This window comes from Nesoenas mayeri, assembly GCF_963082525.1.
Source record: "Nesoenas mayeri genome assembly, chromosome: 11".
Lineage (NCBI taxonomy): Eukaryota > Metazoa > Chordata > Aves > Columbiformes > Columbidae > Nesoenas > Nesoenas mayeri.
Genome location: NC_137563.1, coordinates 10210272 through 10237762, shown reverse-complemented (window position 1 = coordinate 10237762; position 27491 = coordinate 10210272). Strand labels below are relative to the sequence as shown.

The 27491-nt window shown below is 46.6% G+C and overlaps 1 protein-coding gene across 1 annotated transcript in view; it reads left to right on the top strand.

Annotated features, from left to right (window-relative positions):
- Positions 1-3447: 3447 nt before the first annotated feature.
- The window catches only part of CHSY1 (chondroitin sulfate synthase 1), a gene marked incomplete at both ends in the record, with an annotated part of 71167 nt that continues 47123 nt past the window's right edge, over positions 3448-27491 (top strand). The window contains 2 exons of the mRNA XM_080351551.1: positions 3448-3713; positions 12710-13205. Of these exons, the coding sequence (XP_080207677.1) occupies positions 3448-3713; positions 12710-13205 (762 nt within the window). The remainder of the gene's footprint in view (positions 3714-12709; positions 13206-27491) is intronic.

Genomic DNA, 27491 nt, shown 5'->3' with positions numbered 1-27491 from the left:
GGTGCAACCCCCTCTTTACAGGTGGATGTGTCAGCGTTTCACTGGTGTGATCTTGCACGGTGCAGTGTGAACTCTGAACATGTCTCCTCTTGTAGGTAAATCCCAGCACCAAGAAGTGCCTTGTCCTTCTCCTGCCCCTTCTCCGAATGTTCTCTGCTCTCCCCCTACCGAGGTGAGGACCCGTAACTGCCCTGGAAGTGCGGGGAGGTGGGAATGTGCCGAAGGAGAACTAGAGGCAGAGGAGATCCAACGCAGGAGTGTGCTGCTCTGCTTCATAGTTTCCATGTGTGCTGAATTCACATGGAGTTTTCAATTCTGATGACTAACTTCTTTTCTTCATGGGAAGAAGCCAACTGACAGCTCCTCGGCCCAAACCGTTTTTTTTACTGCCTTTTAACCATGCTAGCTCTGCCTTTTCCTGTAATTCTTAGGCCACAGTGGCTTTCCTTTGAATCAGGAGATTTTTATTGCTGATTTGGAGCATGCTGAGAATAACCTTATTCCTGCTCACAGACTTGCCACATCTCCCTCCTTTGGAAAGGAGTGGCCTTACATTTTATTTTAGCTCCAACATCTGTTGGTGTCCTGTATTTCAAGACATGACAGTCAGGCTTGAGGGAAGGCAAAGAGTTTGATGAGGTTGCTTTTGAAAGTGGAGGGTTGGGTCACTATCCCTGAAGGTATTTAAAAGATGTACAGACGAGGTTCTTAGGGACATGGTTTAACGTCAGAGTTGGGTTATGGCTGGACTCGATGATCTTGAGGGTCTCTTCCAACCAAAATGATTCTATTCTAAAAGATGCACGTGTGCAGAGTGGCACAGGCTGAGGATAAGTACAGGCTCATAGAAAGGGATCGGAGCACCCGTAGTTAGAAATAATAGTAAAGCATTGCAAATTCTGGGAAGCAGAAGGGAATTGCAGTAGTGGTTGGGGGGATTTCCCTATGTGGAAGGGATGGAAAGGACAGTAAAGCAGAAAAAGGATTTTTTTTTTAATAGGGTAAACTGGGGTGGATCGTGGATCCCATTCCCCAGATGAAGGTCCCAGAAACGCAACTTTGTGCTGGCTTTGTCAGAGCAATCATGGGGCTCCCAGGAATGTTTGGTCAAACTTTGAGGAGCCCTTTTGGGGATCTTCATCAACCCCTTCTCTGCCTGTGGTACTCACGAAGCTGTTGGGAAACTGCTAACATTCACTGCAAACCAGCCAGTGCTGCGTTTTTAACCCTTCCTCAGTGTTCTGCCACTCTCAAAGACACTCAGCCTTGGTGACTCTCCTCACCTTCCAGCCAGCTTTTGCCAAGTGATGGTGTTCCTGTCCTTCCCTGGCTTTTCTCACCTCCCATCTTGTCTTCTTCTCACTTTCTCTTTCACCATTTAGTTCTTATCTTCCTCTTTCCACAAACAGACATGTCACTCAATGCTTCTGTGTTCTACCTGTGAGCAACCAAAATGAGACCTCCTGCTCTTCTTTCCTGCTAATTGCTGGTATTTCTTCTCTAGTTTCTATTTCATTTTATCTTTGTTTAGTACCATAAATTGTAGTGGCACTTTCCCTGTGTTATTCGTTGCTCCTGACATCACAAGAGTTCATCGGTGCTGACCTTGGTATGAGGATTGCACCATCACGAGAGCAATAAAAACCACATGAAAGCATTTTTTTTGAGACCTATCATCTAGTTCGTTAGATAAGCAGATTGTCATATTACCTGCTAGTTCCCAGAAGTGTGACAGTCACTTACTGTACAAGGATCATCAAAATCTGTCATGTATGGCTCTCTTTGACTTATTAATGTACAGTATTAATTTGGTTCAGCATCCTCTTTTGCAACAGATCTTGCTCAAGAGCAGGCTGCCGTTATACCAAGACTTTCTTCTTCTCAGGTTGTTGTGGATGACACCACAATATAGATAAATTTTAAAATGGGAATGACTGGTAATTGGACATACAAAAGTGGGTAGGAAATGGAAGAAACCACAATGACAAGCAGGAGGTCAGTGGGTTGTACTTGATATGTTTCTTCTCTGAAGACCAGAGGGTTTTTTCCTGTAAAATGTCAAGGGTTTGGGGGTGCAGTATTTGAAGCTGAAGCACACAGTAGATGAAATGAACATGGAGAGTTAGTGCAGACAAAGAAAAAATAAATCTTCACCTGGTACACCTAACATCTTCTCTCTGTTGAGCAGTCATTATAGCTTCTGGATCAAAATAGGTTGACCTATTTCTGGTTGGTTTAATTAGCAAGGTGGGAAAACCCAGAGAGCTGCCTGTGCTTTCGCCCACCCCAGCACCAGAACACGAGCTGCACGAATGCATCAGTGTCAGGCGAAACCCGGGCTGGAGGCTGCTCCTCGCGGCCATGCCAGCACTCTGGCTCTGCAGACACCGGGGACCAAGACATCGCAGGTCTGGGGCTTGGGCAGCAAGGACCCAGCCATGCAGAGATGGAGATCATAGAATCAGAGAATAGTGCGAGTTGGAAGGGATCTTCCCAGCTCCCTCAGTGCCACCCCTGCCATGAGCAGGGACATCTTCACCAGCTCAGGTTGCTCAGAGCCCCGTCCAGCCTGGCCTGGGATGTCTCCAGGGATGGGGCATCCACCGCCTCTCTGGGCACCCTGGGACAGGCTCTCACCACCCTCAGTGTGAAAGATTTATTCCTTATCTCTAGCCTGAATTTCCCAGTGTATTTCTGGCTGCAGACTCCACGCAAGCCATACTGGGATGAGCTGTGCTGGGATGAGCGGTGGAACCTCTGCCACCAGGCATGGGCACCTGGTACCTGTCCCAGGTCAGAGTACCAGTCTCCCAGTACTGTCCCATCCTGGTCTGGAGGGCCGGGCTGGAGCCCCAGTTCCAGCTCCGCAGTGCCGGGTGCTGGGCTGGGGTTCTGCCCGGGGTCTCAGTCTCCATCCCCGGGTCTGAGCACCCACGTTCTCTCAGGCTCCGGTCCCAGCCCCTCGGTCTGGGCAGCTGGGCCGAGGTTCTGGGCTGGGGCGTTGGGCCAGCGCTGCTCCTGCTCCGGGCTGCCCTGTCCCGTGGTCCCGCTCCCGGGCGGTGCTCTAGGAGCCGGTCCCCGTCCCGGGGTCACAGCCCGGCTCTCGGTCCCTGTCCCGTGCCCCCCCCCGGTGCGCCAGCGCGGCGGGAACGGAGGGGGCCGGGCCGAGCCGCCTCCCGCCCCCCTCCCGCGGCGGCCCCGCCACCACCGCCACGGCCGGGCGGGGCTACCGGCGGCGGGGCCGCACACAGCGCCTGTGCTGAGGGGCAGGGCCGGGGAGGCGGGCGCCCCGTTCCCTTCTCCTCCCCTCCCTCCGCTTCCCGTCCCTGCCCCTTCCCCCCATGGCGGCGCTGGGCGACACGGCGCGGCTGGCGGCCGCGGCGCAGCGCGGGGCGGCGGCGCTGTGAGGAGCCGCGCGGGGCCTGCGCGGCGCGGCGCCGGGCGGGCATGGCGGGCCGCGGCCGCCGCGCCTGGCTCAGCGTCCTGCTGGGGCTGGTGCTGGGCTTCGTGCTCGCCTCGCGCCTCGTCCTGCCCCGCGCCTCCGAGCTGGCGGCGGCGGCGCGGCCCCGCCGAGCCCGCCCGCAGGGCTGCCGCCCGCCGCCCGCTGCCGCCGCCCCGCCGCGCCGCCCCGGCCCGCCGGCACAGAGCTTCCTCTTCGTGGGGGTCATGACGGCGCAGAAGTACCTGCGGAGCCGTGCTGTGGCCGCCCACCGGTGAGAGGGCTGGGGGGGGGCAGCGCCGCTCCGCTGCTTTCGGCTGGGCTCGGGTGCGCTGGGGTCTGCTCGGGTGGGTTCGGCTGGGCTCTGTTCGGCTCGGTTCGGCTGGGCTCGGCTGTCGCACGGCCGTTTGCCCTGAGGAGCGGCTGAAGTAGGAGCCTCCGGGCGGGAGGTCCACCACGGCGGGGCCCTTGCGGCCGGGATCCCCGCGCCGGCCAGGGCACCGCTCGCCCTTCCGTGAGGCGAGTGTGAGCGAGCAGAGAGGGGCCCCTCGGAGGACGCTCAGCCCCGGCTCTCGCCGCACCAGCCCCACTGCAGGGTGGGCAGCGCTGAGGCGCTGGCCCGAGTGAGGGGTGCGGGCAGCGAGGTGCCCCGAGCGCTCCTCCGCTGCCTGGACAGCTCGGCGGAGACGCGAGGGGTCGAATTGAGCCGCGTCGATGCTCTCGCACGGTCTGGTTGAGTCAGTACCTGGCAGGCAGCCGCACTGTAGCGAGGGGGCACCCACCGCCAGTCACCGGGGTGGTCGAGGTGCTTCCCTTGGCGCTTCTACCTGGGCATGGCCCCGTCACGCTGGTGCAGTCCGGGGCTGCTTCTGAAGGGAGCCAACAGCCTGATAATAGTAAAGTTTGGGGACTGCTGTATCTCCTTGGATAGGAAAAAAAAGAACGTTGCACCAAGCCGAGAGCATGTGCTTAGGAATGAGACTCGGAAAATGCATCTGGGAACAAAGAGTAAAACCGGCCTGTGCTCACTGAAGCTGTAAGTGATGCTGGACGAGGTAGCAAAACAGCTTGAATGGGAGAAGGTCAGTTTTGGTGAAACATTGCAAGCTTTGGGCTGGGGAAGCCAGTGCAAGAACCGGGGCCTCTGAGCCATGTGTTTATTACCTGAATACGCCTATTTTTGGAGCAGGGACAATCTTTGTGCTTTGCGCTGCACGCTGCTCGCCGTAGCCCGTGGTGCGATCTCCAGCTGTAGCTGGATATTGCTGCAAGCACCGTGCGCTAACGGGACTTCAGTCCAAAGCCTCAGCGCTATCAGAATAATCATCTCGCCTGTGGCTTTGAAGAAACTCTCTGCTGAAATATGCTTATTGCTCTGGCATTCGCACCAGCAGGCAGTGCTGGGAGGCTGCGTGGGAAGCCTGCTTCGGAAATCCAAAAGAGTTAAGAGCTAAAATGTCAGCTCGGGTATACCCCAGCTCTGATTGAGCACTGCACAGTTAGTGCCATCGGAGGAGCAGCCAGGAGCTCTGGGGCGGATCTTTCTCTAATACAACATCCCTTTTAGTCTTGCGCTAGAACAAACCCTTCTCCATCTCCTGCCTGCCCAGGTTGAAAAGTACTTGACCCTATTGGCCAGTAAGAATAAGATGGCAAAACCACATATGATGGACCATCTCCTCCTCCCCTGCCCAGCCCCAGTTTTGGAAAATGGTAGTTCTCTTTATACCAGCATCAAATGCAGTAAAATTGCTTAATTTGGACATATTATCCACCAGCGAGGGTTTTAATGGAAACTTAATTCCTTCTTTCAGCAGTAGACCTGTAATTAAGTTACAGAGGGTGTGTGATTGGTGCTTTGAAATAGGTGAAAGAATCTGTTTCTTCAGGGTTGTGTATTCTTCGCTGTGTGGTTTGAAGCATTTTGGATTGCAAACCTCATGAGCCGTATAATTTACATTAACATACAGAAAGGCTGGAGTCGTGTTGGGACATCACATAACAGGTTTTATGGCAGGATAGTTTGTCTGGCATCCACCAGATTTTATGTCAAGAATTCAAGAAAGGGAAATTTATCACGATACTGTCCAGAGATAAGTGTTAGTTGTGGAGCCTTAAGGATTCTTGTCCCTGGCTTTGCCCATGCTTGCTGAACAGTCCTGTGCTGTGGGAGAGCTGGCTTTACAGAACCATATCTGCAACATCAGCTCACACAAAAAAATGGCTAAAGATGCAACTTAACAAATCCAGCTAATGGAATTGGGCTCCTTCAGCCCTCAGAAGGAGATCTGAGTGTTGCTTTTTACTGCATTGCTCTTTTGGTTTAACCTCTAGAGATGATGTCGGCTCTCAGAAGGGACGAATAAAGAGACCTCTTAACGTTGTGGTAGCGCTAGATGCGTTTTTCTCCCCTCTGTTGGTAAAAGAATTGAGCTAATGTCCTAGTGACAGGAAGACATCTTTGGGGGAAGGTGGGGAGGGGGGAAGAGGAAGACAAACCTGAAATCTTAAATGGCTTTTGATTGCCATGAAGTACTCAAGCAGACAATTGCTGGGATTACTACATTGACAAAGCATCCTGGTGAGCTGAATCGCTGGCACAGCGAGCGAAATGGGAAGCTGCTAGCAAGGCATTCCCGGGGTGGCAGCGTGTGCAGAGCCTTGATACCGCGCTAGCTGGAGCGCTGAGCGGAATTAGGGATTCAGAGGCTGAATACCTCCAAATTGCTGTGGCTCAAAGGCCATTTACAGACACATCTAAAAGGGACTGAAGCGGAAAGCATTTGCTGATCCTTGCTGCTGTGAATCCAGATAGGGTCTAACAAGAGGGGAAGCAATCCACTTCCTGAACATCAATCATGAGTGAAATGACCACTGCAAGGCAAAACGGGCCTGCTGGATTTTCAGGAGACGCCGGCTCTTTGAAACAGTCATGCTTTTGTAGTCTGCGAGGCAGAGAATAAGCTTTAGATCCACAGATTTTCGGAAGGCAGATTTGTAGCTTCAGTGGTTATTGCATCTGACAGCCGGGTTAGCAGAGCTTCTCTTCCAGGAGGCCGGTGAAGTGCAGCAGCAGAAACTTCGGTGTCACATCAAAGGAGAGGAGTCAGGAAAAGAGCCGTGCAGGAAGGAGTTAAGGTAGTGCTGGGGTTCAGGGAAAGTGCAGCAATATGTGCTAATGGTTTTGCAGTTGCGGGGAGTTGTTCTAAAAGAGCTGCAGGAAGGAGAGGATGAGAATAAGCAATCTCCCAGAAGATTTGTCTGCTCTCTCAGGAACAGAAATATCAGGCAGTTAACCCCCCCCCCCCACCCCCTTTTTTTTTTTTGCATAGCAACTAGATTTCCTGGGAAACGTGGCGAGAGACGAGTGTGAATGCAGTTTATGGTGAGATGTCAGAGGCTGGCCTTTGGCAGTATCTGCAGGAACACAGTCACGATACTTCTCAGTTCGGGACAGTCCCCACGGCACTTTGAAGTGCCACGAGGCCACATGCATGAGGACAGTGAGAGATGCCGTTTGGCAGTACTGGGCAGTGATGCTGGGGCTCCTGCTGCGCTGTCCTGCTCCCACGGCAGAGCAATGCCCTTCGGGAGGCTTCGTTTCAAATGTGGTGGCTTATAGGAAACAGACTGTACTGGAATCTAAATACCTGAGTGCTTGGAAAAGCTTAAGTGAAAGGCAGCCAGAAAGATTTGGGGTCTAGAGGAGTTTGTATTATCTGTCTAAGCCTGCTCTAGCTGCTGCAGAAGTGTAATACAAAACACATTTTTGTGCTTCTTTTAAATTTGGAGCCTTGGTTCAGGTGCCTGGGTGCTATTCAGATTTAGTCCTTTCTGGTTGCTAATGAGATAATGTGATAGATTGTGGACTGTGCACACTTAAATCTTGGGAGGAGGTTGTGTGAAGTGACTTTAGACATTGTGACAGTGCAATACACATTTTGCCCAACATATCGATCATACCACAGTATTGCAGTAGTGAAAACTCGGGTGTGTCCTGCTCTTACATCCTTTAGCAGAAGTATGTCATGCTTTAGCATTCCTAGCAGTAAGCAGTTACCTAAAATTTGCAAGAATGTTTATGGAACAATATAAAACACATGCAGTGAGAGCAACTGGCATTGGTGCATGGGGGATAAGGAGGCACTAAGTCACCTACATACCCCAAAATAATAATATCACCCAAACCTCTGGGACACTTGGGCCTTGATTTCAGTCTGAACCACAGAATATCGGTGTGCCTGTGGATGATGGATCCATTTCTGTCTCTGTTTCCACAAGGAGGGTAGATGGATAACCATGGACAGAAAACTGGCATCACTTTAAGTTGGAGGAGTTTAATCCAAAGGACTCTAAAGAGCTGTGGAAACTGCTTGGGTTCTCCATTAAAGCTAGATACCACACTGTCCAGCAAAAATTTGAAAGCAGCTCTCCCTCAGAATCTGAATTCTGTCATGCAGATCTGAACTGACAAGCTCTTTTAAACCTATCTGGAAATTTTAAAAAAGCAGCGTGTTTTTCTGACCTCTCATGCTGGTCATCTGCAGCACCATGTGCAGGAGCAGCGTGCTGGTTCCCGTGCTCAGTTCTGCTGGCCAAGCTGTGGTTCATTGCTTCCCCTATAGCAACCGTTGCTGGAAAGACAGGACCTTGAAAAATGCTTACGCAAAACTAACCCTAATTCAACATCAAATTTAGCTGAGCCATGTATTCAAGAAATCAGTCTTTTAGGTCTGTTACCTTGTTGAGTTCTTCACAAATTATTATTTTCTTCAGTGTAATTATACCAGATGACTATTTCTCAAAAGCGTAAAAGGTTCTGCTCATCTGCACTAAAGGAGGTTTCCAAGCTGCAGACAAAAAATAAATAATTTTTTTGTAATCATCTCCGATTTGAGTCTCTACAAAGGGAGCACTGTCTGCATAACACTGCTGACTGTGCTTCTGCTGAGTCTGCAGAGCTGATAGCAAAGCAAGGTAATACAAATAAATAATAAACACTGGAAGCTGAAGATAAAACATTCCAGATCTGTGCTTCTCTTGCTCCAAGCTATGCTTTTTAAACTTCTTTTTAAATGAAGAACTCACTTGTGACAGCATTTGGTAACTATAGTAGTTGTCACTTTTTAGCTAATACTGGGCTTTTTTAGCACTCTTTTTGTGCGCAGAGTCTTCTGTATTGCATAAAAAGCTGTACCAGCCACGATAAAATCTTTGCACCCAGTTTGCTTGTGACTTGCTCAGGTGAGGGTACACATAGGATACCCTATGCACAAAACCAGTTAAGAGATGTTAAAATTGACTTGTTAGCCACCGATATCGGAGCAATCCTAACTAAAAGGTTTATTCTAAGAAAGTGTTACCTATTTTTTCTATGTATGTGTTTGTTTAAATTGCACTTTTGTTCCCTTGTCAAGGGTAGCTTCTAGTTTGTTGGAGCTACGTGTCCTGTGTGCTGAGAGAAACCAGGTCGCACACCCTCGTACTCGCTTTCAGCACTGCTCAAGGGGAAGGTAACGGAGAGCCTTACCATCCTGATTCATGCACATCCTCCTGTTTAACCGAGTCGATTCAGATTACACAGAAGAGATAAAGTTGGGATCTGTCAGAGCAGTTTGGTTGCTGTGTTTTTTAAATGACCGGTTCAGTACCTGTATCAGTTGTATTCAGAACCTGATATTTCTCTCTGGACAGAGTTGAGACGGCCTTAAGCTGGGTAAGGCTACCGGCAATGACCGCGCAGGAGGTGGTCTCTGCAAGTACAGGTGCAGGAGCCTGGTGGCAGAAAGGCTGTGACCACATTTCCTTTAAACAACTAAGGGTGATGGGGAGTCCCTGTGGGGGGAAGGAAGGTGTCAGGTTTCGCTAAAAATATTTTTTACTATCCAACATATGATTACTTTGCAGATAAAATCTGCAAGTCTTTAACTATTAGAGAAGCCTTGAGGAGGAAGGCAATGTCCACTCATGGGAGTGCGTGCTGGTGGGCCCACAGGAGGAGGAAGGTGTTGAGACCGGAGCTCTGTACTGGAGGAGCCAAAGGGGTCAAGTTGCTGCCCATAACCTGAGAGCAGACATGCTTAACTAGGCTGGACATGGGAGGATGGGCAAGAAACATAGCTGTTAACACACTGATCTGCAGGATCACTAGTGATTGAGCCAGGTCTGATTCTTTGCCATGTCAGATAAAAAGCCCTAATAGTAGCTTTGATCAGAATTAATCCCTGCATTTACCAGTCCTTAGTTCTGCTGATAGCTGGGGTCAGAAAAATGTACTTACAGTTCATCTTACAATCTGTGGTTTGACTGCTTGGGTTGGGTGCAACATGTTTCCTGAGCAAACTGTTCTGTATTTTCTCCCCAAAAAGGGGCTGTGTGGAGCAGCGAGCTGTGGCTTAGACATAAGGAGCAGCACATGGTGACTCCCATTGTTTCAGCCTTTGCTGAGCAGCACTTGCGTTGACACAGACACTTAGGCAATTTTTTCAATGTGGGAACGTATTTTGTCTGTCTGAGTTCAAACAAATGATCAAAACCACAGTCACGACACCGCGAGTCGTGTCATCCTAGAAATTGTGTTGTCACAGGAAATGAGCAACAGCTTAGTCAAGCTGAGCTGGGGCACAGTCAGCGTGGGATCCCAAGGCTGAAGTAACGTTGTGATGCGACCCAAGTTGCATGTTGATCCTTGGGGTGTGGTTATCATTAGGGCACAGTCTTTGCGTGTTGTGACCCCCATGTATGCAGAGATATATCTCTGGTTTAGTATGAAACTTAAATATGGCCCAGATCCGTAATAAAATGGGGTCAAACTGGCCTTAAGCTGAGGGGTTTAGCATGATACAAGGACTGGGAATCAAACAAGCCAGAGTTTATGGATGTACACGTTTTGTTCCCTCTTTATTGAACGGGAATGCTTCTCTAACAATACCTAAGGAGGTCCTGAGGTGAGGAAGCCTGGTTGGAGAGCAAGGAGTAAATTTAAACTGGGAACCAACAGAAGGGGCAGAAACTGCTCCTTGAGAGTCCGGAAAAGAGCTAAAGCTTGGAGTGATAGAAGACCTTATGCATTGTCCACAGTTTGTAAACATCGCAAAGGCAGATTTTTCAGGATATGGAGAGCAAGTTTGAAACTTCATTGTTTGCTTTTGAATAAAAAGTCAGTAAGCAGAAATTTCCATGACACTTTAGATTATAACTTCACCTGGTGATTGTCTGGAAAGTGTCCTGGGTCCACCTAAAGCCATGTTGGGAACTGGTCACAGTGGATGAGATGAGCTGCATTTCTCAGTAGCTTTTTCCGCCTTTTCTCTTTATGAGATTAAAATTAGAATGTAGTAAGTAATAAATAAGTCTTTTAACCTTAGATTGGGAGTTGATATGGGAAGAGCAGTTTACAGTGTCGTCTTGAATGAAAAGACCAGATGATTTGTATGTGGAGTGTGAGTGTCAAATAAACAGAGGAACTTCTTCAATAGTGGAAGTTCAAGATACGAGCATGTCTTATTTTAAAATGGGCAGTTTTCAATGCTTTAACAGGGTGTGACTTTCTAACCAGTAGTATGGTGCATTAATTGCATCACTGATGATTAGAGTCCTCATCACCTCTGTCGTGAAGTCAACAGGAATGTTTCCACTGGCTTCACTCTGTGCTCTTGTGGAAAGCTGGGATCTAAACCTTTGCTATGAAACACTACCCATAGCGGTAAGAAATCCAGAAGACAAAGCTTTTAAAGTAATTGGGTGATATTCATTACACAAAGCTGAACTAGGGTGTAACTGTTGAGGTGTCGAAGTTGATGTTTAGTTAGTACTAATTAAATACCTTTACTTTTCCCGGTGAGATTTAAGGAATATTTCCCCTGAAATATTTGTACATTTCAGACTTTGTATGGTAGCTAATTCTGGAGATTTCAAATTTCAGATGGTCTGTACTGCCCAAAATCTGCTCTGCTTTTGGCAAGAAACCTGTGTTGAGAGGCATCTGGTCAAAGTGACAGTGATGCATTGAGGGAATACTGTGTCCTTTGCCTTAATAGTGTTCTCACATTCAGCTTTGAATAGAAGTTATATTTGGAGCACAATTGTCAAACATAATTAGAAAATATTTTCCTCCTGTAGAAGAAGGGGCAAAATCTGCTGGTTTACTAATAAAAATAGTTTTCTGTGAATTTCTGTGGAGACGTGAAATCTGCTTTTTCCCAGGTAGAATTTGAGAAAATGGTACTGCAAGCTTAAAATTCATGATTTTTATGGGGAGGCTGTAACAGTTAGATGATTGCAGATCCTCCCTGGAGGCAGTGAAGTGCTCTGCAGTTTGCCTTAAGGGAACCATCCTTCTTGCAACACAAGTGACCCAGTTTGCCCACATAGACGGGTTGGATTTGGCAGAGAGGAGCAGGGAAGGTGTGGAGCAGATGTTGTTACTGTGTGCCATCTCACAGAAAAGGCTCCTCTTTTATGATGTTCCTTTCGACTCCAATCTGAAGTATGTGGAAAGCTGCTGGAGGTGCCAGTGCTGGTAGCAGCAGGTCATCCGTTGAGATTACGTGTTTTGGATGCACCTCTTGGGGTTTCTTTTCTACTAGTCCTCTGCCTGAGTGGGCAGACCTGTTTGAGGTTGGTGTCGCTTGCTTGCTCTGCGCTTCTCTGGCTGTTGCAAACAGGTTGGAGTGTTTTATTTCTGTCAAAGCCCTACCTGCTTCTCCATGTAGCATCTGAAGAAGTTGCTGTTTGGTTGGTTTCTCACAGGTTGATTCCTCACAAGTTCTTGTGAAATTTGCATCTATTTACTCTTTGGAAGTCAGTACTTCTGAATGAACATTTGAGATTTGGGGAAGTTGGGAGGTGGATATGATGCTGAATTACTTGCAGGGAAGCTTTGGAATCATTAAATCCAGTTGTATGTGAATTGTTTGCCCATCTTGGCTCCCTTTGGTTTCTCTCTGTATCTCGTGACCCATAGCTGTTACACCAATACTAAATGCCTGCCTGCCACTAGTGAACTACTACTATTGAATTATTTTTCTGTCAGAGCTGCAAAAATGATATTCAGCTGCTTGTCATGTCAGAATTTTTTGTGGGTTATTCCATTTGCTCTGTGTGCTATCTGCATTTCTTAGTTGCATGGAAAAAAAAAAATCCTTCAAGGCATATAAAGAGAAAATTTGTAAAGCAGATTAGGTGTAGTTCCTTTGGGTGGTCTCTGGTAGCACCCTCCCTGCCTTGGTTCGCATACTTAATTAGTCCTTATTGTCTTTTTCTATCTAGAACATGGTCCAAAAGCATTCCTGGCAAGGTTGAATTCTTCTCCAGCGAGGGTTCAGACACCTCTATTCCCATCCCCATCGTGCCGCTTCCAGGTGTAGATGACTCCTACCCACCCCAGAAGAAATCTTTCATGATGCTCAAATACATGCATGACCACTACTTGGACAAATATGAATGGTTTATGAGAGCTGATGATGACGTTTACATCAAAGGGGACAAGCTAGAGAACTTCCTCAGGAGTTTGAACAGCAGCGAGCCCCTCTTTCTCGGGCAGACTGGCCTCGGCACCACGGAGGAGATGGGAAAGCTGGCGCTAGAACCGGGTGAGAACTTCTGCATGGGGGGACCAGGAGTGATCATGAGCCGGGAAGTCCTGCGGAGAATGGTGCCCCACATTGGCGAGTGCCTGCGAGAGATGTACACCACCCACGAGGACGTGGAAGTGGGAAGATGCGTACGGAGGTTTGCAGGAGTGCAGTGTGTATGGTCCTATGAGGTAAGGATGGGGGCATGGAGGATAAGATGTGTGTTTTAGGGGACATCAGGAGAGGGTGGGAGAGGCTGGCAGCAGGGGGTTGCTGTCCTGTGTCTGTGCAGCGGTTCCTCCAGAGCTCAACTCCCTGCGCAACTCGACCATCCAGCTGTACCATGTCTACACTCTTTGATTCCTGTAAGCGTCACCCTGGGATAGACCTACACAAATACAGAAGTGCAACAGTAAGAAGAGAAATGGACCCTGACATTAGGCACATTGGGGTGAGGGGAGGAACATTCATCATTCATAAGAGATATTTTTATTTAGACAGGAAAGGAATAACCTTAAATCAAAATGGCCATGGGTCCCTGCAGCCTTGACTGTCCAAGCCTCTTCTATCTTCTTTAGCTGGGTATGTCATGGTGTCGGTGTGGAAAATAGATGATACAATTCCTGTGTGACTTACTGCAGTTGAAATGCGCAAAGCTGACAGATGTTTGCCCTGACAGTGACAGTTTTTTCCCCAACCTACAGCCATGGCAGAGATATCTCATGGTGGCTGGCACTGTCACCCTGCATGTTCAGCTGCCTCCCGGCCTGCCCACAGCCCAGGTCCATCCTGCAGATGCCTGCTCAGCAGGTCCTTGACGTCAGCAGAGAAAAGCCGCCGCTCTTACACGGAAACTCGGGGTCTGCCCACACTGGTGTGGCTGTGAAATTTGGCATCTTGGGGGGAAAAAAAATGAGCGTCCCCAGGCTGTTTGTGGCAGAGTTTCCTGCTGCTGTTCCTGCTGGGGGCTGGTGACTCCTCCCAGGGTGAAGGGGCTTCTGCTCGGGTGCACTGGGTGCTTTAAAGCAAGTCCTGGGTGTTTCCAGACTGTCTGATTGGAAACACCTGCTAGGCTGGAGCTGCAGTTCCTCTTCCCATGCCAGGGAAAATGCTGGTGGGTTTGTCCTTGAAATGAGGGAGAAGTTGAGAGCAGGAGAGAAGGCGAACAGTTTGTCTTTTTACACAAACATTTATGACTTGTACGCGACTGTCGCTTTGTCCTTTTATGAGATGTGGTAAAGGGGGGAATTCTGCGTGTGTGAGAGAAGAGCCGTGGTTACAGATAATGACAGATACTGCTGCTGATCTGCTCTTTCACCGGCAAAGATGTGTTAAACTTTTGACACTGAATTTCTGCCCCCAAAAGCTGTTGCTTTGTTTCAGTTCACAGTTCAGTGCTGGTGAAGCCTCTGAGGAAGGGGAGGGAGGTTTCCAGGTGCAGTAATTAATTCATATCTTTTGTGCATAAAGACTTTCTGGCCTAACAGCAGCTTTTCATGTTCCCTGTGTACAGACCTGGAACTAGTTTATGTACTGCCAGCATTGTGGTTAGCCATTTGTAAGAGTCAGTAACTTTTTCCACAGTTTTTAGCAGCATAATTTTTTTCTCTGAGGTGAAATAACTTATCCTGTGAATGCATGTTCCGTGTGGCATTTGATAACTTACTGAAGATCAGCAGTCCTCCTGAAACTGGCAAAGACTTCCTAAATTCAATATGATCAAATTTTGGCTTGAAATAGCTGACGACAGCATACAACTGGACTTAGGAATGCTATCTGACAGAATGAGATTTGGCCTTTCTCAAAATCAGTTTTGTTTGATCAGCTTGTGTTAAATGATCTGTAGTGCTGGATTCTCCCAAATGCCATGAATTACTTAAAATTGGTTTGTGTGAAGTGTATAAACTGAAAGATGTTACTTATTAACCTGTGAGTGAGAGATGCTAAGGCTCAGCTGCTTTGGAGAGAGGGGAGAGTTTCAGTGATGAAAGCACGCTGCTTCTGCAAGGAGTATGTTCACTCTCATTTAGTTGAGGCTTTTCAATTAAAAAACCTGTCATCTTTTCCTTTTTTTTTTGATCTAGTCCTCTCATTGCCCAGACAACTAGATTAAATGTGCCTGGTATTTTATTTAAGATAAAGCAATAGCTGTATGAAATAACACAGCTGTTGTAACAGCTGTGCTAGGAAAGCTTGGTGTAAAAGCGACATTTTCCATGTCTTGCACGTTCATGAACATCAAACAACAGGCCACTGTAAGTGAATTGAAAAGTGTATTTCAGTGAACTTCTGACGGAGCAAAAACTTTATCTGTGCCTGCTCATCCACCACGTTCTTCACAATTCCTGTCAAAAGGGAAGCAGCGACAGCACGAGGCTCAGCAAACAAAACAGCATTGGCCTCAGAAAACCCAAACCTCGTACTTTTCCTTCGCTTCCTGCGCTTCCTATTCTGCAGATTCTCAAGTGGCAGCACAAACACGGAGCTCAGGTCTTTGCAGTCACCCCAGCTGTTTTGTTTTCTTTCTTAGTGCCTCAGACACGGAAAGCCCTGCTGGACCTCAGCGTGTTTTTTTTCCTGCGCTGTTCTTGTGATGGGCTCGATGCCCAGAGTCATTTTACTCATCTCCATGACTGTCACTGCTCCCTTTCTCTGATTTTAGGATCCCACAATGTCTTTACTGTGCTGCTCATCTTCTCTGCCTCTGGTGGTGTACCCAAATCTGTCTCCAGGCCTGGCTCTGTTTTTTTTCTGCTCACAGCAGTCTGTCTCAAAACCCTTTTTTTCCTCCCTCTTCCTGTGTTTCTGTCACTTCGCTACTCTCTGCGGTGCCTCTGAGACCACTTCATTGGTGGGCACCGGTTATTGCCCATTTCAAGCCTTGCAAAGATTTGTTCATGCTCTTCCTGCCATCAGGAGCTTTTCAGCAAATACAGTAAAGGAATTGACACCACAATTCTGTGGACTTTCTGCTTCATCTCACCCCAGAAAAGAAGCAGCAACAGTATGTGCAAGCTTGAGGAGAACCGGAGCTGCCTGGGCTCTGCAGAGGTTTGTCTCGACACCCAGGCTGCTGCTTCAGGAGCAGTTTGCAGCCCGTGGTGGATTTCAGGCTCCTGTGACCAGGCTTGTAGCCGTTGCCTTACTTGACATAGGTCGAGTGAGTCATAGATGAGACATGCCTCTTAAAGTGTAAGTTCTTTATGGGAAGGATTATCATCACTGTAAAAACAAAACTAAGACCGTTACTGCTATTTGACAAATAGCTGTAAAACTCAGCCATCTATAGGGTGGAGCAGCAAACCAGAAGAAAAAAAAAAATGTGAAAAAAAAAAATGTGAAAAGAATGGAGCTGTGCAATCTCTGAAGCTTATGGATGGGAGCTGGACAGTTAATGAAGCGATACAGAGCACAGTCCTTTCTCTTGAAGAGTACAAAAGGCTCATACTGAACTTGCTAGGAAGTGATCCTCATTTCAAGTGAATATTGGTGTTTAGGACTTCTGGCACACTGCTGGGTGTTTTTCTCAGAAAAAGTTTACATACTTAAGTCTCCTTCCTTCTCTCATTTCCTCCCCCTAGTAGTTCTAGTTCATGTTGTGTGGATCACAGGGAAGTGCTATTCTGCCATGCACGGTCTTGGCTGTTCAGCTTGAGAACAGGTTCCAGCTTTGATGACAAGCTATCTTCTTTGTTATTTAAACGACCCCAATGTATTGTTGATCTCAGTTTTTGTTTTGAGTCTAATGTTGCCTTTAAATGCATTTGAATTATGAAGCAGTCTCTCTGTAGCTTAGTGTCGTTTCAGCCTTGTTTTGTAGCTGCTGCGGAGTATTGTTCTAATTTGTGTTTAATATCCCCATCTTAAGAGTGCTGGTAATTTTAATACAAGCTCTTGGTAGCTGCTAGAAGTTATGGCAGTAATGAATCATATCCCATTAATTTCTTCAGTAATAAAACCCTTCTGACACACCATTACTTTCAGGTGATGCTGCTTCGTGTCCTACAGCGTGACAGAAGCAGCTGGATCCAGTGGAGCAGCTGATGGCACCTCTAACTGCTGCTGCAAGTGCCCATATGTTTTGTCTGTTTTTTCCTTCTGTTTTGATTGAAGTAGTGGGATAAAGTAGGTAAGAAGCAGCAGTTGTGTCTGTGTGGAGGGGCAGTGCTTTCCTCCAAACCAGCAACAGGTACTCTTGAATGTCCTGAATTGAGACAGGATTTTTTTTCCACGTATAATGGAAAAGAAGCTGTGACAAGGGAAAGGATCACATCAGGAAATGTGGGCATCCAAGAAGAGCAGGTCCAACCTTTTGGGTGTTGGCAAGGGAAAAAGTAGGGCAGTGGTGATCGTGGATAACGAGGGGCTTCTGGGTGAAGGGAGATTTGAATTAACATTTTGTGTGGTCTTTCATCTGGAGTAATTGAAGATAATTGCTACTCTGAAATTCCCTGAAGTTAGAAAAGCCCTTATAGCGCACATTATGTCTGCCAAGTACACTGGCAGTGCCAGAACATATGGTTTCTGGAATGGACTCTCTCATGGGTCAAACTGAAGTTTATGATTTTCTGTAAGATAGCCAGAAGCCAAAAAAAGATAGAGGCCCTGCAGCGATTGATCAGAACTGAAAGGCTGGGGACAGATGCAGCTGTTAACCGCTAACCTCCAATTCCTTGCTTTATCCTCTCAGAGAGAACCTTCCATCATCAATGAGAAAGGAGATTCAGCCTGTTTCTAGCTTGTACTTTTTTTGGATGCCAGAGCATAGGAACTTGGCAAACCCTGCCAGCAATAGATACCTTATCTTGCCATGTGTGTGCAGCCCATTGCATCTCTTCATTCAAGAAATGTACAATACAAATGTGCATGAGAGGGAGGATATAAGCATGCCCAGTGTTTTATGGTGGATTATTATAAAACAGCTTTCCTTATGCACTAAATTTGATCTTTGAAACACTTCATACATGCCTTTTTGGCTTCAGAGTAAGCTGGAAGTGGGTGGGTGACTGTTCTGGGAATGGATGGAGATTGAGCTTCATGCAGGTAACAAGGAATGGTATTTTGTCCAAGGACACACAGTTAGGACTAGAGAAGAGCATTATCTGGGCTGGGTAGGTGATGCACAGAGCTCAGTGTGAGACCAAAATACATGACTGATGTGACAGGGAGTCTGTGACGATGGTGGGGAAGGCAGTGTGGTGTGACCACTGTGGGCTAATTTAGTAGCAGTGTTTGCTGAGGAGGAGAGCAGAGAGGTCAAACAAGAGAGCAAAGCTGCAGTTTGGGTTTGTGAAACCAAGGCGTGGGTTAGGAGGGTTTGGAATAGGAGGCAGATATCAGATCTGCACCCAAGTCCTAAGCTAGCCCCTTCACTTCGGAAAATAATTAAATATCCGAAAACCAAATATTTCAAAAGGGGAAAACTGACTTGACGCGACTAAGTCATTTCTCAGTGACTTCTGAACTCTGGTTGGTGAAGGTTTTTTGTTTGTTGTAGAAATCAAGAACCACTTTTCATGGATAACAGCTCTGAGCTGTTGTGTGGATCTCACCAGCTTTCTGCTGGCCATCAGAGGGGGAGGCTGTGTGATTTGTGTGCACACACACATGATTTTCCAGGCTGTGGAGGCTGGTTGAGACTGACCCAGTTTTTGTGAGCACACAGTTAATCTATCCCTAGTTAGCTGGATGATTTGATCTAATGCCTAAACTGAGGGTTGCTGAAATGGGGACTTTGGTGTCATGCAGACTCTAAGGAAGCTTCAGCCATGAATCCAGCAAACAGAAGTAATACTTTTTACCCCATTATTGTCACCTTGAAGTGCAGTGGTTGAGTTAGAAGTGAGGATCTGTGCAGCTCGTTGAGTTTAGGAAGGCAACAGGATTAGTTGTTATCTTAAGGACAAGTCAGGAAAGGCTAATCCTTCATTGCATGACAGGACAAAGGACTCTAATAACATAGCTTATCATCCCAGTGTCTTAATTAAAGCACTCAGAAGATACTTGAGGATTTGAGTTTGTTCTGTTGAGCTGCAGTGGGGATAGTCAGAGGGAGGTAAGTCAGACTAGAACCTTTTTAATAGATTTTTCTCTTTTGAACTGATGGGAAAGCCATCCCTTTTCTGAAGGGTAGATTTTCACTTTACAACTGTGAGAGTTGGTACTTGGAGGAAATGGCTTTGAGCTGCAATCAGAGCTACATGCTGCCTCTTGTACATGAATCCTACCTGACTGGAGACCTTGGAAGAACATGGTTAAACTCCAAATCAAATCAATATAAAACCCAGTAATACCCATGTAGTCAGTTATCTATCAATTATGTCTGATCAAACTTTGAGTCAGCAAGTTTTGGTTTTGCTTATCTCTGTGTATAAGAGAGTGGGGAATAAACCACTTTATGGCTACCTCTGTATAAACAGAACTCTGTGAAATGTACCATGAGACTAGGCAGTAAAAAAAAATGTCTCTCTCAGCTGAAGTGGACATGAAGTGTCTTCAGCGGGGACTCTCAATATAGAAGGTTTTAGCTGGTCTATATGTAGAGGGTAGAAGTGATCTGGATGTTTGGGGGAGGGAGGGTTAATTGTGTAAATTTGGAGAGAATTTGGGGCTTTTCTCCCCTCAATCTGTTAAGGCCAAATTCTCTGAGCAGTTTAAAGCGTGGGCAGCATGGAGGTGTCAGAGCCTGTAAGCATGGGAGAGAAAAGCCAGGCTTGTTTGGTGGTGGGAAGTAGAAATGAAGTGCTGATGTGGGATAGGGGCTTAATATAAACTAGCTGAGGTCACCAAAGGGATGGTAGAAACAGCTCAAATACTTTCAAGGGCTAGCTGTGTTATAGTTGGAGTATAGTGTTTTGAGAAATATTTGGATTTTTTAATAAAAACAATTGAGTTATTACAAAGAAGAAACAAAGGCTGGATCTTTTAAATAGATGGATATATGGTGGGTTTTGATGTAATATTTACTTGTTACTTTTCTAACAAAGTAACTGCCATGTTTCTTTTTTAATAGCTTGCAGCAGCAATTACTAATGAGAAATGTGTATCTTTAGTTTTCCTGTGCATCATAAGTGTACTTAACATAAGTCAGTAAGGAGCTTGGCTTTTTAGGCCATGGTGGGAGAACCGTTGGTTCATGGATGAACAGGAAAGATGCAAGATGACAACCTGGAACACCCAGGCCCTGCAGCAGGCAGGTAGCACTTCAACTGGGTGCTCTGTGGATGGCATTGAGTATGTAATCTGACTGCACAGAGGATTAATTGTCTGGGCTTTGTCTAACCTCATTTCCTGTAGACACCTTTGGCTGAAAAGCTGCTGCTGTTTTGTGTTCTCAAACTATCTGATTTGGAGCAGCGAACTGAGTTCTACTTTGCTGGACTGTTGCACCATTTTAAATTGATCCTTAAAATGCTTAAAACATTTTAGCACTAATTTCCTGTGTTAAAAGCTTATCTGGACTCCTGGTGATGTGAACTTTCATGGTTATCAGCTGGAGACCTCTTAAAATCTTGCCAGAAATCCTGATTGCATGAAGGGTGGGGATTATCTTCCTCTATGCCTAGACTAAAATGACCTTTATGTGTCACAAAGAAGTTAGGAACGTAATTGGAAGGGTTGGGGGAACTAATGGGTTTTGTTTTCTTAAATTCTGATATTTCAGTTGAAAGTGTATTTGTGGGTCCTTGCAGAACTCAAAACTGAGTTCTGGTTATTTCTGATTAGTTTCTTACATAAAAGTGAATTTCTGCTGGTGTCCTCAGTGAAAGCAAGTTAGTTGTCAGTGGTTCTTTCAGATGTGTTTTGAGCAAGTTTAAAGTACTGTTACACTAATGATGCAAAAGTAACTTTTTTATCATTGGGATGCTTGAGAACCAATTGAACTTCATGCCAGTTACTTGCCACTTGTGTGGTAATGGTGACTTCGGTAGAAGGGTCAAATCCTGCATGTGACCAAAATTGCTCTTAAGGACCCAGAGTGTTTTTTAAGACTCTTTGATCTGTCCACACTGCAGCATTGTGCCTTGGTCTGATGTCCTGGGAACATCGCTGGGCTAGAGCAAACTGCTTCATTTTGTGCCTGTTCTGGTTTATAGCTGAAAGTGCATGTTGGTACAGGATGGGAGCCCTAAATGTTCAGCAGAGCTGTGAGATGAGGCTCCTTGAGCCAGCACTTTGGAGTCTTTAGCTTAGAAGGAGGTTTAGGAAAAGGCACACTGGGCTCTTGTGTAATGAAGAGAGCACAGGTAGGGTCATGCCCACTGGATCTGAGCTCCATCCAAGTCTCTGGGTTTAATCCTTCCTACTGAATGGCTTTAGGGAGCTCCAGCTGAGTGCTGTATTTTTGTTCTTGGAAGCAGTCTTCAGAAGCATCCGGTACTCTTTGAGGATTAAGCACAGGTTCTGGGACAGAGGCTAGAATTAGCAATGAAATAAACGGGAACCTGTAGTTTGAACTCAGCCAGCAGTTCATTAGAAAGCAGAAAAGGGTGGCAGAAAGCTGCTTGCAGTTCCAGAAGCGCTACTGTCACCTTCTTCCATCTGCAAAGCAAAGCATGTTATCAGAAAAATAAAGAAAGAAGCACATTATTGGCAAACTCATCTACCTTTGGGTTGCCCCAGCCTTTCTGAGCAGACAGGCGGCGTTGGGGTGCTTTGTCCTTGCCCAGTGTCCATGCTCAGCCCTGTGTCCGTGTGTTCTCTGAAGTGCAGGCACTAGTCAGTTCATGAGAACTTGTTGCCTGCTCTTGTTTGTGGTTGCCACTTGAGATTGGTGCAACGGGTTAGAAAAGCGCTCTGAGAATAGCAGCAGGGTATTAATGAAGGTTCCTCTGCTCACAGGCCTTCAATGGGTGTAATTACTTGGCAGTAACTTCTTGAAACCTTATTTGAATTAAAGCTACATGTTTTGGCTGGTCATGTCACCTCTGTATTAGTGAGGAATGCAGGAGAGAGTGCTAGTTTGCATTAACTGAGCTGCCTTAATCCTTTGTAACCATACCTTTTAATATGTGTTACTGTCTTACAGAGGAATAAAACATTTGCCCAGGGGACAGGAGAATTCACTCCTCCACGTCTCTGCAAAAGGTCAATGTTCTTTGTCCTTAATGAGGACTAAGTTCTTAGTAACTGGCTGTTGGCAATTAATATGGTGTGTAATTCTGCAGAAATACTTAATGGGGAACTGTCTCTACCTTAGGTCTGAGTATTTTATTAGTCTTTTTCCTACAGTCCCCCTCAATGTATAGGTGCAGAGTGGGTTAAGTGCCTGACCCAGATTATTTTAATGGTTTCATATAGTCTTCAGACCAGATGTTTCACTAAAAACAATCTTGTCCAACTAGAGTGACTCCAGAATGTACATCTCTCATATTTGTTGTCCAGGTCAGCAAAAGTTTTCTGCCCTTGAATATGTGTCTTTGCTGTCCTCACAAAAGAGAAATTTGCTTAACCTTATCACAGATGATTTGTCAAGAAACCTTACCCTTACCTCACCTTACCCTGTTTGTTTAACCTTAACACAGATTACTTAACTGACATGTTCGGTTTTATATCCTTCTCCTGTTGAAAACATTTCCTAACGTCTTTGGCCAAGGGGAACTTTATTTAAAAAAACAAAACAAAAAACAGCAACAAAGCAAACAAAACCCAACAACGGAGAGACAACAGCAGATTTAATCTTCATAAAGCAGCAGGGCTTTTGCTTCCCTGGGAATGCTGGCGAGCTGTGGCTTTCCTAGGTTTTGGACAGAGCAATTTTTCTTTGGCCTTTTCCAATAATCTTTTTTCCCCTTTCTGACTCCTTGGAGTTGAAATGTGTGCTGTAGTCACTGTGAGAGCCTTTTCAGGGACACTTTGTCCTGTTGCTGCATTTTACCAGGCCCAACTGGAAGCCACCTGTGATCCTACGGAATAACATGCTTGACCAAATCCTGAAGTTTGCTGATGGCAGCAGCATCCCTGCTGCATGTGCTCGTACTGAGCAGAAACTATCCACGTGGTTTCTTATCTTTTCTAGGCCAAAAATAACATCATAACTCTTGCAGACTTAAAGAATTAGCCTAATTTCAGAATTGGAAACTAGGGTGCAGATGAAAAGGGTATTTCAAAATCTATAAAATAGGAGCCAAGTGCCTAAGTGTTGGGATGAAAAGCCTTTGGAGCTCTGGACGGTGAGTCAGAAGCATTTGTGATGATCTTTTGCACGGATGCTACCGCAGGGGCAAGTGTCTGCTGAACTGCAGATCTGCTCACATTTAAATCAAGTGGTTTAGTTCTCATATGGGAACCACAAGCAGGGAAGATGGAAGGTGAAGGCAGCATGATCTTCCTTCTGGTTGTAATGTGGCTCCTCCAGATCCCCGACGTGGCTGTGTGGGAGCAAACGGGTCGTTTCTCCAGCCCGCAGCGTCTGCTTTGTGCCATCTACCCTCGCGGTTCCTGGTGCAGAGGAAGTGTGAAATGTGTAACCCCGTTTATTCTGCTAGGTGGTCAAGGCCGTCTCCCTTACAGAAAATGCCTTGTTTCTGTTCAGCCAGCACAAAGGCTCTTTTATAGCTGCCTGGCCATACATCTGCCGAGGTGCCTCAGCCTGTGAGCGCTGGTTACTCCTGGAGGTATGCAGGATCCGAGGCTGGGATGTACAGTGATATGTTGTTTATATGTTGCCTCCCTTTCCTTCGGAGGAGAGGGAGCTTTACTGTCTCCTGCCCGAACAAAGCTGGTGTTAGTTACGTGATGGAGCGGTAGCCTGGAGATTTTCCTTTTAAAAGCAGGACTGGAATCCTTCTGTTTCACACTTGGAATGAAATGTCTGAATTTGGCAATGTGACTGCAGGACAATAGAACCTTTTCTAGGGAAAAGTGTGTTGAATTTCTGTTTTGGAGGTAGACTTGACTTAAAAGACAGTGTGTGCACCAGCGCAGAGGGACCCTTGTCCTTCACAGGGCACTTGACAGCTGGAAAGAAAAAATTGCTTTCTAAAGTTTTTTGAACTTTATTGCAGCCTCTGTATTAATTTCCCCATTGCCTCATGGTGCCCCTGATATTTTTTTTCTTCTCCTGCACATGTTCTCATTCTCATTTCACAAAGAGACTTTGCTGAAACCAGTCCTGTCCAGAAGTGCACACTCATCTTTTGAAATGCAGGGGAGGGAGGCAGTGAGAGGAGAGAGGAGGCTCTGTATGCTGACAAAGCCCTGGTGAGTTTTGAATCCCCAGTGTTTGTCTCCTTTGGCTTTCAGGTTTGCCATCTCCTGGCTCCTGTGTTGGGTTTTCTGTGTTGGCTTTCTTTAACCCCACAAAGCTAGCTGGCAGCTCTTCGGTTCCATTCCCAAATAGCACTGTCACTGCTGGCTTCTTGACTCAAAGTAGAGTTTGGGTGGAAAAACAACTCTCTGTCAAATTACCATGAGAAGTCCCATGGGAGAAAGCAGGAGCACAAGAGGGATGTGCCCTGTTTCCCTTTAAGCTATTTTGCTTTGATGTTTTCTTCTGCTCCGTTAGCATGGATAAATACTGAAATCTGGTAGGTGACTGTGGCAAAAGGTGACTTGGGGAAGGTCCGTGGGATGTTCCATCACCAAGTCCTGGTCCCTCAAGAGCAGCAGCTGTGCCCTGCCCTGGCTTCAGCGCCCGCCTCTGGCTTGTGAACACGTGCCTGAACTTGCTCTCCTCTCCGGGGAGCATTTCTTTCTTGGTGAAGATCTCCTTAGGCTTTGAAGATTCATCTAGGCTTTTTGTGGCCTCTTTCACAAGAGGGTGAGAAGTTACTTTTTGATTTAATTTTAGACTGGCTGTCATTCCCAAGCAAGCTAGAAGAAGTGTGGTTTTGACCTTGCTCGCAGGGAAACTTGGAGGAACCTGATTTCCCAGTACATTGAGGGAACTGTTACCTCAGGTCTAGAATTTTGTGCTTCAGCATCAAAGCACTTTGCAAACCTTTCTTATACCCTGTCTCCCTACGTGGCATGGGGTTATCCCCAGGGCACGGGAGGAGGTGCTGTCAGGGCAAGGTGTAGAGGGTAAGAGGTCCTGACTCTGTGTCCTGCAGCCAAACCACACCTTCCCTCCCCTCTTTCACCAGTCACTTCAATTAAAATTCCACCGTCAGGGCTGAAGTGAGGGCAGGCAGGAGCAGACTTGTTTTCAGGAGGGAGAGGGAGCACTACATTTTCTGCTGGAATGGGCCTTTTCCCAGAGCGGGTTCAGGAAATGTCCCTTCCCCGCTGGTGAGGTGCAGTCACAGGTAGAAATTGCAAAAATAATCTGTTTCAGTTCCCAGAGGGCATCACCGAATTAATGAATAGGAGCCCTGCAGAGACAAACCTGTGGTTCTCCATCAGCCTTTATGAACCAGAGCACTCATTGAAGATGATTTCTTAATAAAGCTGGGGGGAGCTAAGGGTGCAGAGGTGCAAGTGAGACTCTTTGCTGGCAAATGGGGAAAAAAACGTCCTGAGGGTGGAAGGTGATGAAAGTAAGAAAGCTGGGCTGAAACCCGAGGGGGTCTTCTTAGTGTGATGGACTCCAAGTAATTTCAAATATTCTAAACAGAGGTCCCGTGAGTAGAGATATGAAGGAACCAAATTCCTTTGGCATTTGCAATATCAGGCTGGCTAAAGTAACTGCTCTTGTGCAACGCTTTGCTGAGCAGTTACAGAGCAGATGTTGCTCCTTTTGTAACTGCTACTCAAAGTGAACCAGTTTCTCGCCATGAGGGAGAGTCTGGCTGCACGTGTAAATTGGGCTGCTCACACTTGCAGAGGGTCAGCACAGTGATAAAAGCTGAGGTTGGAAGTGCCGAGAGTGGAGGAGAAGCAGTTGCTGAAGAAACTGTCTCCTTAAGGAGTGTGAGGACAATGTGAACCTTAAATGTGCTTAACCTTAGTTGCAAGGAGTTTCTCTAGTGGGAGTATGAGAGCTGGGCACACAGTGAAGGAAGGTAGAGAAGAACTGGGATATGCTATCAGAAAGGAAATTGGTCTAAAATAAGTGCAAGTAAACAGTAAAACATTACAAGGTGCAAGCTAAGGAACAACCTGCTTTTTCCCCTGGCTCTTGCTGTGACACAGCTTTAATCATTAAAACCGGAAATCATATCTGATGGGCTACAATAATCTTATTTTTTTCTAGACGTAGAACTCCCCTCTGTCTGTCTCCCCTAGGCAAGGAGGAATACCTGCCAAGAAAGCAATGCACTCTGAGCCTCAGCTGCTTTGGCATGCCAGCAAAACCATCCTGCGCTAAAGTGACAAGTGTGGTGCTGATGGGACACGTTCTGGCATGGCATCCGAGTTACATCTGAGTCGGAGCACTCATGCGCCTGACTGGTAGCCAACATAAAAAAACCACTGAGCAGCCTGCATTGTAGCTGGTGCAATTTCATGCCTAGTTACCATGCAAAACAGGCAACTCTTCATCCAAAAACGAGGTTTGAAAGTGACTTCTTAGGGTGTGTTTTCTTCCTGTCCAAGCAGAGAGTGTGCAGTGAAGAACAGTGGCTTGGATTTTGTTTTCTTTGGTAGCCAGCATAACGTCACTGGTTGTCTTTGTATCTGCCTCTCTTTGTGTGGTGAGACAGAAAAGCCACGTCCAGTTTGGGGTTGTTGCCAGTTTTGTCTATATAATGATTATATGCAGAAAAAAAGGAGCTGCAGTGGTTCCTGTGGTGCCTTGATGGTAAATAATAATAAAATATGGCTATCTCTTAATATTCTGGTTAGACTCCCCCGATTGCCACACACTGTATTGGAAAGCACCCCTTTTCATGTAACTGTGCATGCTCATGCGCTCTGCGGTTAGCTAAAGTAAATGTTCACGTCCTTGCATGTGCTGGAATATAACAGAATCACTGTAAAATATTCCAGGCCCTGTTCCTGAGCACTGTCACTTGGATGATGCTATTGTGTTGGGGTTTTTTTTCTCTTTTTAAATCTTTAAGTGTTCTGTGGAGTTGCTGCAGGCCTTTCTATATCAGCCTTTGGGAATAAAACCGCAGTTATAACTTTGAAACTTGGAAATATCCGTACAGACTCAGTCTTGCATCTCACACCAGACAATAATGAGCACAGAAAGCTAAACGGAGCCCATTGATATGTTGATGATCAGTACTTTTTTCTTTCTGATTAACATTCAACCTGTGTCTTCTATAACATTTCAAACAAACCATGGGATTGTCCGTTCTTCTTAGATTCAGTTGCCTGGTGGATTTGAGCCCATCCTGCCTGAGGAGTTGCTGGCACCGGATCCTGTTAGGGCAGTATCCGTGTTGGCCCATGGTGCTGTGGTTATATGTACAATTCAATTTGGGTTTTTTGTCATTCCCCGAGAGCGGTCCTGGGCTGAAGGTGACAGACTGACGGCGTGGAGTGCGTTCCTTGTGTGTTTGACCCGCTGCGACATGGAGTCTGTAATCCCATACGGGTTGCTGCGTCCCTGCTGGGAGCCTGCGTGTTGTGCAGAAAGAGCAGAGGGC